Source organism: Nothobranchius furzeri, chromosome 8 (assembly GCF_043380555.1).
Source record: "Nothobranchius furzeri strain GRZ-AD chromosome 8, NfurGRZ-RIMD1, whole genome shotgun sequence".
Taxonomy (NCBI): domain Eukaryota; kingdom Metazoa; phylum Chordata; class Actinopteri; order Cyprinodontiformes; family Nothobranchiidae; genus Nothobranchius; species Nothobranchius furzeri.
Genome location: NC_091748.1, coordinates 69,123,834 through 69,139,173, shown reverse-complemented (window position 1 = coordinate 69,139,173; position 15,340 = coordinate 69,123,834). Strand labels below are relative to the sequence as shown.

The 15,340-nt window shown below is 43.2% G+C and overlaps 1 protein-coding gene across 2 annotated transcripts in view; it reads left to right on the top strand.

Moving 5' to 3' along the window:
• Positions 1 to 14,311, top strand: part of pgm1 (phosphoglucomutase 1) — a 38,893-nt gene extending 24,582 nt beyond the window's left edge. The window contains exons 1-11 of one of the 2 annotated variants that reach the window (XM_015970993.3): positions 4,311 to 4,763; positions 6,506 to 6,668; positions 6,768 to 6,911; positions 7,100 to 7,225; positions 7,292 to 7,482; positions 8,626 to 8,780; positions 8,898 to 9,013; positions 9,092 to 9,227; positions 10,618 to 10,801; positions 11,788 to 11,922; positions 13,712 to 14,311. In XM_015970993.3, coding sequence (XP_015826479.1) covers positions 4,518 to 4,763; positions 6,506 to 6,668; positions 6,768 to 6,911; positions 7,100 to 7,225; positions 7,292 to 7,482; positions 8,626 to 8,780; positions 8,898 to 9,013; positions 9,092 to 9,227; positions 10,618 to 10,801; positions 11,788 to 11,922; positions 13,712 to 13,801 — 1,686 coding nt within the window. In that variant the 5' untranslated portion in view covers positions 4,311 to 4,517 and the 3' untranslated portion in view covers positions 13,802 to 14,311. Of the gene's footprint in view, positions 1 to 4,310; positions 4,764 to 6,505; positions 6,669 to 6,767; positions 6,912 to 7,099; positions 7,226 to 7,291; positions 7,483 to 8,625; positions 8,781 to 8,897; positions 9,014 to 9,091; positions 9,228 to 10,617; positions 10,802 to 11,787; positions 11,923 to 13,711 lie in introns of those variants that run through there. The other variant, XM_070554276.1, reaches the window with a different exon arrangement.
• The last annotated feature ends 1,029 nt before the right edge of the window (positions 14,312 to 15,340 follow it).

Here is a 15,340-nt window from a genome sequence, read left to right as displayed (position 1 = left end):
CTGAAGTGTGAACGATAGCGAACCGGAAGCCAGTGCAGGGAGGCCAGAACCGGACTGATGTGGTCCCGTTTCCTGGTCCCAGTCAGGAACTTGGCTGCGCTGTTCTGCACAAGTAGAGCTAATCTATTTTACAAGTAATAATCTAATATATATATATATATATATGTGTCCTTGGGCAAGACACTTCACCCAACTTGCCTGTGTTAGTGGTGGTCAGAGGGGCCGACGGCGCCAAATGGCAGCCTCGCCTCTGTCAGACCTCCCCAGGGCGGCTGTAGCTACAAGTAGCTTACCATCACTAGCAGTGTGTGAATGTGAGAGTGTGTGAAAAAGCGTCTTTGGGTGTCTAGAAAAGCGCTATATAAGTTCAATGCATTATTATTATTATATATTAGATTATTACTTGTAAATAGATTAGCTCTAGTATGTATCAATTGGTAAATATAATCCTAATTTGGGCATGTTAGGATTACAGGTTGGCTATCAAATGCATTCCTTTGCATTGCGTTCATTTCTAAACTTTACTTGCCTTCAGCCTTTCCAGTCTCAACGTCCTATTTTTAACTCTTGGGCCATTATTTGCCCTTTGACTTTCAGGGCTGAAACAGTAGAGCCAGCAGACTAAATGTCACATAAGTGAGATGTATTTAATGTCCCGAGCCTCGGTCTGCCCTTCTTTTCCCGACACAGGACTGTCGATGTGCATCTTGCAGCTCACTAAAAAAATCTCTTCATTCTTTAAATCTTATTGATGAAGTAAAAACTAATTATTCCGATAAAACAAACCATGTCTGACATAAACTACCATGTTAAAGAAATAACCGTCCCACAGTTGAGACGTTAAAGTCTGTGATGATCAAACACTGTGATGCCACAAGTAAACTGTTCTGTATGCACTGAAGTATTTCCCAACACCCGTCTTGCAAAATCCATCCTTCAAACAAAAAGTTACTGCATCTGAACATCTTTTTAGATCATTCAAAATTCTTTCATATATTTAAATAAAATATGTTTTTGAACTTTCTTTGCCTAAATTCCTTTGTGATTTTAAGCACTAGTAGCAATGCGTGTCACTGACCGCTCTGATTACTCAACCGTAAAGGTACGAAGGTCTGAAACATAAAACAGAGCTTACATTAGTCAAAAAGCCTTTTAACCCACGTTCCTCCGTTGTCATTTTTTAGATGTACACAGATGTGTTAGATGTTTATAGACACAAAGCCTTGAAGCTTAGAAAATAACTTTTTGTATCATCAAGTCAAAGTTACCACTTAGATCCTGCTCTCAAACCCCAGTTTTTAAGTTTTGTGACAGATTAAAAACTTTTATGGACCCTTTTTAAAGTTGGCTTTGGACCTGCGTTTAATCGGCAAAGTCTTTAAATTTACTTTAATCAACAAATTCATATATTTAGAGTCAAATAATTTAGTATTCTTCCTTTAATTATGAGCCCCTATTGGAAGCCTAATGTAACAGACCCGTTTTCCTAGTAACTTTAGCGATGTGTCGCTTCCTACCAGGAGCATTTCAGACGCACAGTGGCTGTGGAAACGTTTCACACTGCTAATTCTCCGACATAACAGGAGAATTGCAAGATCACGCATAATTTTGTCAGTTCATGCGATAACGAGCAACGGCCCATGCTTAAAACAAGCCATTTTAAAAATCCCATATTGTGATGTCACAATAACAAAAACTAGCATAGATCAACCTTTGGGCACTGGAGGGGCAGCGGCTCTACTCTTAGCCCCTCCTCACAGGAGCCAATCACGGTTGGTGGGCATGGCCAGTAACAGATTGCATAGGGAGCCTAAGCCTGAGTCATGCTTCTCCATCAGCTCCAACAGGAAGAGACACGCACGCACGGACGGAGACGTTTTGCCCTCATACTTCTCCGTCTCCTGGGGAGTGTTGCAAAGCAATTCCCCGCCAGGACACCAGAGGGCGTAGTGCTGTTCTGTGGTATCCTGTCATGCATCCGGTCCAAGACAGTGTGTTTGTATTGTGATTTTTGTATTTAGGAGACTTTTTAACACGGACAGATTTGTCTCTCATCCTCCTCCACCTTTTCATGTGCTCGCCACCTCTAAACCCACGTTTCCTGTCATTTCCGGCCACAAATAAAATGCTTGTTGCGCATCTTTTCACTCCTCCAGTCACGGGGGAATTAAACGTTCATAATTTTAGAGTTTTTTTCGCGAGGTATTCTTCAAGCTTCTCCGTGTCTGCCGCTAGTTATCCTCGGCTCTCTTTATGTTTTTGAGGGTGCAATGGCGGCGGTGTAGACGACAGCAGCGTTCTGACCAATCACAAGCTTGCGTTCTCCGTCTCGATGGACGGATGTTTAGAAAAGAGAGCTTGACTCCGTCCGTCCTTGCGGGGCTCTCCAGCTGGCCCACAAGGACGGATAATGGCGTTGCATGTCTCCGCACTGACGCAGAAGCGTGGCTCAGGCTTAAGTCATTTCCGCACCATGGGTCCCCGGAACAACAAAAAAATTTATGCAAGTCAATGGGGCTAAAATCGCTATTTTCTAATTCCGCTTGTTTTGTGCCATGGATATCACATATGATGTCCGTGAATTTTAAAGACATATTTGGATACCAAAAATGCATTTATTTTCGAACAGGGGTAAACGCTATTTTAGGTTTTGTGTGAAAATAAGTCCAGGACGACAAATGCGCTTCAGGAAAGTGACGTCATCAAACCAGACACAGAGGAAACTGAGAGAAAAGGGCGGTAAGTTCAGCAAACTTCCCACAGGAGGAAAGAACCACCATTAATCTGGTCATTTGATAAGTAGCAGCTACGTTAGGGGAGAGGAGATTATGTGGTGACGTCACATATGCGACGTGCCAATTTCTAGTTTGTAGTCATGCTAAAAATTATGAACCTTTACAAGCTGATATATCTCAAAGTACGTGATTGGCGTGGTCGAATCACCCATCATTACTTTTCATTTAAATTGCAGTACAACATATGTTCGATCCAGGGCATAAGGCAAAGCGGATTAGAAAATTGCATCTTTAGCCCCGTTGACTTGCATTCATTTTTTTTTTGTTCTTCCGGGGACCCATGATGCAGAAGTGATTTATGCTCCCTATCAACCATGACAGAGACCTGAAATGGCTCATTCTGGAAGATACTGAAAATGTCAAGAATAAAGCTGCTGAAGTTTCTTTCTGTGAGAGGGGCTTTGTACAAACAACTTCATAAACATGTTTTGTACACACTATAGACCTATTATAACTGTTTAAGTTATAAAATATCCCCTTTAATAACTTATATATATATAATTAATAGTTTTTTTCCCCGTGCCCAGTCTGGCTGTGAAGCAAACAGAATTGATGTCTGAATGCTGGTGACAAGCCTTACATATTTACTCTCAGGTGGAGCATCAAAGCTTCTGCTTTTAATGTCACGCCTGATACTTAAAACTTTATTGTTTTTTGAATGCTTTATAATTTCAACCAGACACGGAGACAGAGGTGAAAGAGAAAGGAAGGGGGGGGGGGGGGGGGTCACGAAAATAAACAATCAATGATGTACAAGAGTTTGCTTTTAGACCTGCAGAAAGAGAAAAACAAACAAAAGAAAAACAAACAAACAAAATAGGGACACACACAACAGTACAAGAGCAAGCTATCACTGCGTCAGCTTGATGAAGAAATATAAAATCAACATTGTTTTACTGAACAATCACACGATAATAAATCACAGTGCATTAAGTGCAAACCACAGCCTTAAGACCTGTGTTGAACATGCCCAAGTCCATACTTATGAGAGCACCATGTGAGCACCTGTGTGTGTACACACGCTTGTTTATGTAAGGTTTCTCTATAGGAGCGTCCAATAGAGAATGTGAGGGGCCACAGGTCTGCCCCCAGAGATGTGTAGAAGATGGAGGGAGCTCCAAGTCCCAGAGATCCAGGAGCTGCCCCAGAGCCCAGGGAGACTGTAACCAGAAAAGCCCCTGCCCCCTCTCGAGAGGTGCAGAGGATTGTCCCGGGGGGCCACAACCAGCAGCCGGCAGAGTCCCGGGAGATATCAGCGACAAGCCCACAGGCCCACCCGCAGCCTCCCACCCCCGAGCCAGCCGAGCCCAGAACCCAGCAACTGGGATCAATCAACTTTATATTTTAGCAGTAATGCAATCGGCCACTTCAGCCAACATAAGGCTGGCTTTATTTTAATTTGTATGCGCTTTAATCAAGGAAAGTGAGGTACATGGGAGATTTTAACAGAAATAGCTTATCTGGATTGTTTTCTGCTAATAAATAAATGAAGTTATAAGAAAATTCCAAGAAGCCCATCATTCCTGATCCCTGCTTGCCCTGCTGCTGATCATCCCTGAGGTATTGGTGCTGCTGATCTCTGCTTGCCCTTTAACAGAGGGGGCGGGTGTCTGATGGGGGAGTTGTCCGTCGTGTGCGTGAAGCCTGCAGACGCTGACTCCGTCTCGGACCACACTGCGTATCACTCACAGGGTGACCATCGGCGCTCTCTGGAGGTCAAAAATGGTGAAAATTACCACAGTCAAGACCAAGCCGTACACGGACCAGAAGCCCGGGACAAGCGGTCTGAGGAAGCGGGTGACGGTGTTCCAGCAGAACCAGCACTATGCGGAAAACTTCATCCAGAGTATCATCTCTGTCGTCGAGCCTGCTGAGCGCCAGGCGGCCACTCTGGTGGTGGGAGGAGATGGACGGTTTTTCATGAAAGACGCCATTCAGCTGATAGTTCAGATTGCTGCAGCCAACGGGGTCAGTCTGATGGGAACTAATGCTAATGTTTAGTTAGCTACAAGGCTAGCATGTCCGCGAGCGAGTTTGAATTAAGAGCTGTCAAGGTTGTTTGTTTATGAATGATAATTTTAGTGGAACACATTGAATGGAGAGGTTAACCAACTTAAGTGGGTTCATTTGAACCATAATACGCGCATGTCTACTTAAATTATTTAATAAAAAAACCATTTTAAATGAATAGCTAATTTTTAGTAATGCTAAAAGTGTAGCTAGCTTACCTCAAGCTTCTTCTTAAATAAACAAGCCACTTGGACCAAGAATGACGGCACTAACTTGCCTTGCTGTAGTGCTACTTGACGATTCTTTGCAGGAAAATCACAATTGTGTCGATGACACCTGCGTGCTTTTCGATCTGCAGTCTAATGTTTGACTTTGGGGGGCTGAAAGGTTGCATTTCAACCTTTGACATTTACACACTGACACGGCAGCGCTGCTTCACCCTTTTATAGATGAGCTCATTTACGAGGTTTAGAAAGTCTCGTGTTTTGTCTTATCAGCATATAAATGAGTAAAACTAGTGCTTAATGTGGCATAAAAGATGCGTGGTAGCTTCACGTTAGGCTGTGAGTTGGGGGGGCGTGACGTGAACCCAGTCACGTTTCTATGCAGAAGCTTTTGGCAAACCGTTGTAACACATAATCAAATCGCACTGCTTGGCTTGTTTTTATTAGAAAAGACATTACTCTTTACTCAAACTGCTTTAAAGAATTAAAAGAACTGTTCTAAATTTATATGTGAAAGTGTCTGTAAAACATCCAGACACCCTAGGGACAAAAGACGTTATTGTTTAGTTCACAATCACATGTCCACCATGAGTCCTTCTTTCTTCCTAGATTGAACATTATTTTATGCACGAGGAAGGTTTTCAATTCAAACTCATATTTCAGAAACTCGTCTGCAAATGTTTGTCTCGTATACTTATTTTTTTAAATATAATTTTACTTTTTGCACCATCAACACAAAGAGTGCCAGATACATTCAATCTATGTTTTGCAACAAAACGGTAAGATTGTAAATTTTACCATTGTAATAATTTTATTTCAGAATTCCAAGGTCTGCGTCTAAATTGGAAGCAAGTACTTGTAAATAACTGGAGACTAAAGCCCTACACACACGGATAAGGAACGTGACACCATCAGATCTAGAATACATTCAAAGTGCAGCCTGTGGGCAAGAAGCAAGCCTCAGTGTTAATTTCTTCTCACAAGAGCAGAATGGTTGGTTTGAAATTGTGTTGATTAAGTGGTAAATTTGCTTGCTTCAGTAAGCTTGGTAGCACCAGCAGTTATTTGCAGACGTGCAAGGCAATTTTTGCTTTAAAATTGGGTTTTTAATTTAGTCATCATACACATGTTATGCATCAAGTTTCTGCCAATAGAAAGCAGAAGCCATCCACTAAACAGGACAACAGTGGTTGCTCTCTAGCGTAGCGCAGACAGACACAGTTTCTTTCGGAGTCGGTCCGCCTGATTTCCTCAGAAACGTCTTATTTCAACAGTTCTTGCAATTTTAGGTCCACATTAAGACATAACGTGTTGGGTAATGGTATTATTGACTGAGCTGAAGAAACAGCTCTCGTATTTACACAAAACAACCTGAGGTGGTGATGCAGTGTGATTGAAAAACTTAAAAAGGTTCAAGGTTAGTGTAGTGTAGGTTAGCAACTCAAACTTTTCTTTAACTCGTGTTTGTTTTTCCAGATTAGTCATCTTGTGATTGGTCAGAATGGCATCATGTCCACCCCAGCCGTCTCCTGTGTGATCCGTAAGATAAAAGCAGTGGGTGGGATCATCCTCACAGCCAGCCACAACCCAGGAGGTCCCAGCGGAGACTTTGGCATCAAGTATAATATCTCCAGTGGAGGTGAGGGAAGTCACAAACCTTACGCTTTTACTTTTACCTCAACCTTTTGACCAGATATTTCGGGCTGTACGTAATTCCGCTCATTTATTTCATCTCCAGGACCTGCTCCTGAAGGCATCACCAATAAGATCTTTGAGGTCAGCAAAGCTCTGCAGGAGTATCACATCTGCCCGGAGCTCAAGGTGGATCTGTCTACGATTGGCAAGCAGACCTTTGAAGTGGACACCTTTAAGCCCTTCATAGGTACAGTTCACTAGAGGAATAAAAATCAGTTTCTTAAATATTCAGTCAATTATCACCAGAAAAATGAGATTTATCCATCTTTATTTATAAACACAACAGATTTTAATTAAAAATATTCTTTGGATCAAGACGGTGACTTGTGCACCAGTCTGTCTAAAACATCCATGTTTTCCCTGGATCTGTCCCAGTGGAGATCGTTGACTCGGTGGATGCCTATGCCGAGATGCTCCGGGGAATCTTTGACTTTGCCGCTTTGAAGGACCTTCTCTCTGGAGCCAATCACATTAACGTCCGACTGGATGCCATGCACGGAGGTATGGAAAATCAACAATCAGTTTTACAGTGAGAGGATGGGAAGTGAACAACTTGTCTCCCTCTAGTGGTCGGCCCTTATGTCAAGAAGATAGTTTGCGAAGAGCTGGGTTCTCCAGCCAACTCGGCTGTCAACTGTGTCCCCCAGGAGGACTTTGGTGGCCACCACCCTGACCCCAACTTGACCTACGCTGCTGACCTGGTCAACACCATGAAGAGTGGAGAGTTTGACTTTGGAGCCGCCTTCGATGGTGATGGTGTAAGAGGAATTATTCTCTACTCACGTTTTCTCTTCAATAGTTTTATTGTTTTTTAAAGGGGCATTATGGAAGTTTGACAGCCAAAACATGTATAGAAATAATAAATTTCTTCTTCCTACATTCTCCTGCAATGCCCTGGTCCTGTAGAATGAGCCCTGGCATTTTTACTGTGATTGCCTGTTTTTCTGTAAAATCACAGAAAAAGAGAGCTGCTCGGGTCGAGCAGGCTGCTTCATGCGCGTTCACGCTCAGGCATCGCCCGTAGCATTTGCTATCCGTAGCTTTAGCAGCAGAGAGAGAGGTAGTGCCAACTCAGCGACTTTGTTGCTGTTCCTAATGCCTAGAGATGAACCTAGCTACATTTCTGAGGACCCTTAGCTACTTTCTTCTATATATTTCCTGCAAATTAGCAACAAAATAGCCATTTTTGTTCCAAACCGTTCTTTGGACGTTGTTTCAGCTGTCATCAGGAATATAAATGTTACAGATAAAAAGACGTTACTGGTGTTTTAGCTCACCTAGTAAGACGTCGGACTCTCGTGCAGAAGACCCAGGTTCGATTCTGGATGTGAATATAGTTTATGTAGAGTTTCTTTTTTACATTAATGGTATATTTTTTTACAGAAAGATGCCCAAATTTTTATTTGAGACTCGCCGAACGGCATTGAATTCACAGATAAAAAGATGTGGGTTCATCTTTCATTTTGGAACAATTTTTCAAGCAAGGGAATGGAATGATCTGAGCATGCAGGAGGACTGACCCATCTTAAACCTTTGTCGGCTGTGCTGAAGAGAAAGGTACAGAGCCAAATTATTTAATTAATTAGCTGCGCATTCTCCTGTCCTCTGTCCTCCGGGCCACACACACACACACACACACACACACACGGGACTGTCTCAGCTGTTATTTTCGTTAAGGAGTGTGCACGTACAGCATGCGCGCCTCGTGCACGAGCCTACTATTGAAGCTGCCGTTACGCTTTTGGCCTGAGGGGGCAATCGCGAACATAACCATTCAAAACTCCGTTAAGTCCCTTTAATGAGTTTCCAGCCCTCATAAACACAATATTACCACAGTGCAGGAATCTGATCTTTGTCATATCCTGTTAGTGTTTGTTGACCCTGACCGTGTTCCTCTCCAGGACCGTAACATGGTGCTCGGTAAACACGGCTTCTTCGTGAACCCTTCTGATTCTGTAGCTGTGATCGCCGCCAACATTACGAGCATCCCTTACTTCAAAAAGACCGGGGTCAAAGGTCTGGCTCGCAGCATGCCCACCAGCGGAGCCCTGGACAGGTAAAAACAAACAAATCTAGTATTAATCTTTTCTTTTTCCTCACCAAGCAGAATGAAAAACTGTAAATGATTTTAATTTGGCTAACGTGGTTTATTATGTGCTGGAACTTGTCCTAGAGTGGCCAAAGCGCTGCAGATGCAGCTGTACGAGACTCCAACCGGCTGGAAGTTCTTTGGGAATTTGATGGACGCCGGTAAACTCTCACTGTGTGGAGAGGAAAGCTTCGGCACAGGTGAGGACAAGTGTTCGGTGTAAGAGAACTCTGCATCCCTCAACAACACGCCCGCTAATCGGACCTTTCTCTGCGAAGGCTCGGATCACATCCGCGAGAAGGACGGGCTTTGGGCCGTGCTCGCGTGGCTTTCCATCCTAGCCACCAGGAAACAGAGTGTGGAGGAGATCATGAAGGATCACTGGCAGAAGTTTGGCAGGAACTTCTTCACCAGGTCAGTGTTGGGGTCTTAAATGGTGCTTTGCTGCCATCTGGTGGCAAGTTGAAGAATTCAATCACTTCCTGTTAAAAAATGAATATATTTTAGGGATGGATGGACAATATATCGGCATCAATATCAGTATCAGCCGATGTTAGTCTTTTTTTAACAAATCTGTATCGGTTCGATAAATAAAACTGGACCGATATTAACAACCGATATTTTTTCCATCTCGTCTCCATTTGTTAGCCTGTTTGAGAAGGTGAGGGGGGTGATGTGTAATTGTTTAGTCATGTGAACAGTGCATGAAATCGTCTCAGAACCATAAATGTGTGTGTTGGGGACAATTATTGATAGGAAGCTGAATTTACAGGAAAACTGATGCAGTGGGTAAGAAAGGCCAGCAGCGTTTGTACTGCCTTAGAAAACTGGCCTCATTCCATGTGGACAGGACTATAATGTCCATGTTTTATTGTTCTTTTATTGAGAGTGTTTTATCCTTTTCCTTAGCCTCATGGTTTGGTCGGGCAAATCTTAAGCAAAAGGAAACGCTAAACAGGATAGTAAAGTGGTTCGGTCGTCTGCTTGGAAAACCGGGATAAGTGTGGCACAGCTGTACGGTAGAGAGGATTGCTAAAGCTATTGTTAGGGACACGGGCCACCCACTGCATGGCCAGTTTACTCTCCCGCCATCTGGACGGAGATTTATTGTGCCAAGGTGCAGGACCAAGACGTCCAAATCAAGCTTTATTCCCGAGGCAGTAACGTTACTCAATAAGAATTGAGTCTGGCGTGGCAATTTTATTTTATTTACTTATTGTTTATTCTTCATTGATGTGTGTGCTTTGTGGCTGTGTGTCTCTGTGTGTAACCTGGGCGCTAATTCTCGTGTCACATGGCAAATCAAATTTACCCGTGGGTATAAAGTTGCCTTGACCTCGTGTGTACATGATAACGTAAATTCAGCTTTAATCATTTTCATTCTGTACTAAATCTGCTGATTTTCAAGCATTAATATCAGTATATCGTATCGGTAAATATCGGCCATAACGGTGATCTCGATATCAGTATCAGCCCAAAAATCGGTGCATCACTAAATTATTTTTTATATATTCAAGGTAAGAATCAGGAGGTGCTTCCCAAGAACAACAGCATTAAAAAATATAAGTAATTACTTTTAAAAACAATAACAAATGTGAGAAAAGGGAAAATTTCATTTAAAAATTGTGTGTAAATAATGACAAATAAAAGGTAATCATGGTAGAAACACCAGCATGAGAAGAAGGTAGAGATGGGTGTGTGGAGAAACGCTTCTTTCCCTTCCAGGTTTTTGAATTCTGAGTAAAAACAAACGTTCTTCCCCGGACCACGTTTCTGTTTGTACTAAGTTGTGTTCTACTTCCAGGTACGACTACGAGGAGGTCAACTCAGACGCTGCTAACAAGATGATCAAAGATCTGGAGACCCAAATGTTCGAGCCATCCTTCGTCGGAAAGCAGTTCTCATCGAGCGATAAGACGTACGCGGTTTCTGTTGCTGATAACTTTGCCTACACAGACCCAGTGGATGGAAGTGTGTCCAAAAACCAGGTAAGGAGTACGTCTGGGTACTGAGACGCCACGCCTCTTTAGTAATGACCAAGAACATTCAGTCAGTACTCGCACCGGGGGAAAATATCTTTTTCAGTGCTGAATTTCTGTACTTTCTGCCACTAAAACGTCCCTCTGCTCCACTGTGGGAGTTTGTTTCAGCACCACTGGCTGACACACACAAGTCTGTGGCTCATTTTCTTCACCAACACAGGGGTGGTCCAATAATATCATGAGACGTCTACTTCCTGTAGATTTATGTTAGGATCTTCTGTGATGGAGAGAAAATAATGGAGTGGATAATCTGAGTAAATAAAGGAAATGCTGTTAAATACGTCAGCAGAACTAAACCCAGTAAAAAACAATAGAGGGATTATTTAATCCTTGAACTCATTCGCTGTCAGCGTTTCTCAGTTTTTACTGTTTTTTTATGAGTCACAGAACGTTGCGCGCCAGGATGATGTCGACGCCAAAACAACCAAAACAAAGCGGAGACTCACCTCTTACATCAGGAAGAATCTGAGCGTTTCGAGCTTTATCCGTTCTTTCATAATCCGTTGTTGAATTGTGATCGGCAGAAGCTTTTCCGGTTCGCGCCTCACTTTTTTTTTTACAGCAGCGGCCCAAAACGATCTCCTAACGCATGGATTTTCTGCTTCCTGATCACGTGACGTGTGACATATGCGGATGAAGATCAGCTTCAGAGCTGAGATGTTTGTTCTCACGGTGCGGAGGCTCGTTCCGACGCCCACACAATAAAAACATGCAAATGATGACTTTAGTCGTCAATGGCAGTGAATTAGTTAAGATTTTCCAACTTTATTTGAAGTATTGTTTGTAAGTTTTGAATTCAGAAATTGTCTGAAGGGTCTGACTCGAGTAGGTCACACCCATGTGTCTCCATGCATCCATGATGCCTCATGTCTTGTACCGCCATGTTTTTGTCATTCATCACCCCGACCCTTGTTTTTGTTTTACTCTCTCAGGGCCTCCGGATCATCTTCTCCGACGGTTCCAGGATCATTTTCCGCCTCAGCGGCACAGGCAGTGCGGGAGCGACGATCAGGCTCTACATAGACAGCTATGAGAACGATCCCCAGAAAATTTACCAGGATCCACAGGTCAGAACAGCCAGGAGTAATCCCAGCTGTGTAGATCCAGCGGGAGAACCATGAGTCATCAGATAGAGAACAGTAAAGTAATTTAACCAGGACCAATCGAAACAATCGCTTAGAGAAGTAATAAAGTCGGTCGCCGTATCGACCGATGGAACAGGAAAGGTTTTCTCAGGAGCACCAGAGCTGAACTCAACTGTTGTCTGTGCCAGCTCTCACTGGGTGGAGTTCTCTAAAACACGTTTTATTCCACTCTGGTGATGATGATGATGATGGAGATGATGGAGATGTTTGGCTAAAACTTGAGTTATGACGGCTTATCAGGGCATGTATGAAGAGAGAGGAACGTAACACAGAGGGAAGATAAAGAGCACTTGTTCCAGGGAGGCGCTCTATAAAGTGGTTCTGAGTGGTGTGGACAGGGAGGTGATTCAGTACAAGATAGAGGAGCAAAAAACGGTACTTTATCCTCCTCAGAGCACAGGCGGTGTGAATGGAGTGATGAGCAGAAACATGTTGGCTCAAATTCTTCACTTGACAGAAAAACCCCAACAGGGAATGAATCCGTCGGCTGACGAAGAGTAGATTTGAGCTGCGCACCAATAGAAAACGCATTTCATCGTTTTAATCTCCAGATAAGTCAATCTATAGTTTGCAAATATAATTTCATGGAGTTAATTTTTTTATACTTTGAGAAAAATATACAGTTACATGTCTGGTTGCGGGAGGTTGCTAGGCAGATCGGTGCTGCGTCTGCAGTGATGCAGGCATTGATGCAGGCGTTGTACCGGCCTGTCGTGGTGATGAGAGCGCTGAGGCGGACGGTGAAGATCTCGATTTGCCAGTCGATCTACGCTCCTCCCCTCACCTCTGGTCACGGGCTTTTGGTCGTAACCAAAACAATGAGATTGCAGATACAAGCGGTCAAAATGAGTTTTGTCCATAAGGTGATTGGCTCTTCCTTAGAGAGACTTTGGGGGGCGCCATTGAGCCGCTCCCCCCTTTAGCTTTTTCTCCAATTCTGCAGTCTGTTTAAAAAAAAAATCGGGTTTCAATGTGTGATATATATTTAAATATCTATATTTCTACCTACAACTTTAACTGATCTATAATGGGCCATTCCCATCTGTACCGGGTCATCCCTGGCCGGGTAGCCCCAGTCGGCCCCAGCCTGGCCCGGTTGATTCCACACATCCTTGTCTTAAGCCCATGTGGGCTGATTCTACCCACCAATCAGAGGCTTGCTCTAATGGAAGGTGTGAATTTGCTGTCGGCAGTAGGTGTGTTGGCCCTGGTCGGCCTGAAGCAGACCCCCTCGAGAAGAGGGCTGAGAATGAGCCTTGGTTGGCCCGGAAAAACACCAGGCCACCCAGATATGTAAACAACCTACGCTACCCGGCCCGGGCCGACCCGGTACAGATGGGAATGGCCCATTAGACTCAACCATGTTGACTTTTATGCCTGGATGTTACACAAGTGCAGTGTGTTTTAAGCCAATGTTCATCTTTTACATTTGCTATTAGTGATGAATTTAACCGTAATTGTGGAAAATTGAGAAAAAACAGTAGTTTAGCTGTAATCCACTAAATCACCACTAGATGTCACTGCATTATGAACAGCTTCCTAGAACTAGCAACAACTGCTATTTGTTAAACTAAATACTTTGATTTTAGGCCGTAACAGATCGAAGCCTTCACCACCTTTTATGCAGTGTGTTGCTATGAAAACCTACCTGTTTTAGGAGATGTGTGTAAGCTTCATATCATGGTTTTTTTTTTTTTTTGTCTCTGTCCAGGTGATGCTGGCTCCTCTGGTAGACATCGCCCTAAAAGTCTCCCAGCTCCATGAAAGGACTGGACGCTCCGGCCCCACTGTGATCACATGATTCAGCAACGAGATACCTCCGCTCCCTTTGGAGTAAAGCTGCACCTGAATGCTGTCTTAGCTAGATTAAATGGTTAATAAGGGAAGCTCAACTTACAGGTTAAATAGCAGACGACGCACGAGGAGCCCTTCGTTTTGCTGAGTGACTCACTGCCTTTTTTTTTCTGATGTGATGTACGTTAGAATAAACAAAAACACACCATCACATGTTCAGATTTGCAGAAAAGTGTTTAAAGCAGAACATTTCCTTCATTCAGGAAGAGCTAAAGTGCACTTGAACGTGCCTCGTGTGATTTCCTGGAAGTGTTTATGTCCTGCTCAACTATCCAGAGCAGTTTGGGGCAGCCTTACCCCATCTCCTCCTCTTCCCCTTGTGATGAAGATGATAGCGATGATGATGTTGGGCTTTCCCCTTTATGTGTTCATCCGACCTATTAACGTAGCCCCGAGCCGCAGCTGTAGTATTAAGAATTAATAAGCCAACTATGAATAAAAGAGCCCCATGTGTAAAGATGGTTGTCAAGTTTATTTATTTCTGTAACTCTCGAGGTCAAAGCTGATGTCTTCCACACAAGTATGCATTTTTCTACAAGAAGCCAGCTGCTAGTTAAACCACTGACTACATACTGGAAATAAGGTTGATTTAGTGGTTTTAATGATAACATTTGAACATTCTGGATTTTATTCTAAATGCGGAGACCCTTTAGGACGATGAGTGAGCCAAGTGCTCATGAGAAAATTTATTTCCAAAAACATTCCTGAGTCAGGCAGGAAAGCTCAAACGGATGAATTCTCCTGAATTAAATCTCGTTTTATTCCATTTCAGTTTTTCACTTGATTTGACAAATGATATTGTATCACAGGCACAAACTTATTGTTTACACAAGCGAAAACATAGCAGAATAAATACACCGTATACCATTCTCAACAACTTTTCATGGTTGTATACATTGCAGTCTAAATTGCAAGCAATATCCATCTGCCAGTTTAACACAGAAATGTTTGGGAAAAAACCTGGTCTTGATCCTGCTGTTTTTTTCTAGTCTCTGTTCAATCTCCAAATTACCATTTCTATCTAAGGTGCTTGAAAAGGTGGTGCATGAAAACTAATTTGCCATCTGCGTGACCATCAGGTAACGGACATTTCTCCATCGAGTATTAGACACCAGCATTGCTCTGAAACTGCTCATGTACGTGTGTTCAGTGACATCTTTTTGGTCTTCTATTCAGGGGTCCATGTGGTTCTGATTCTCCTTGATCTATCTGCTGCCCATGACACGATTGATCATAACATCCTGATCTCCAGGCTCCATTCATGAGCCGACGTCACAGGTTTCTCCCTCGACTGGATTAGGTCATACTTTTCTACCAGGACCCTTAGTTGGTCTCCATTCCCTGGGGTGTCCATCAAGGAACCATCCTCGGCCCGTTACTGTTTTCCCTTTATTTTCTGCCCGTAGGAGACATTTTTAGACAGCATGCAGTTTCCTATGACTAATATGCAGATGATTATCAAATCTACTTTTCTCTCAAGCCCACT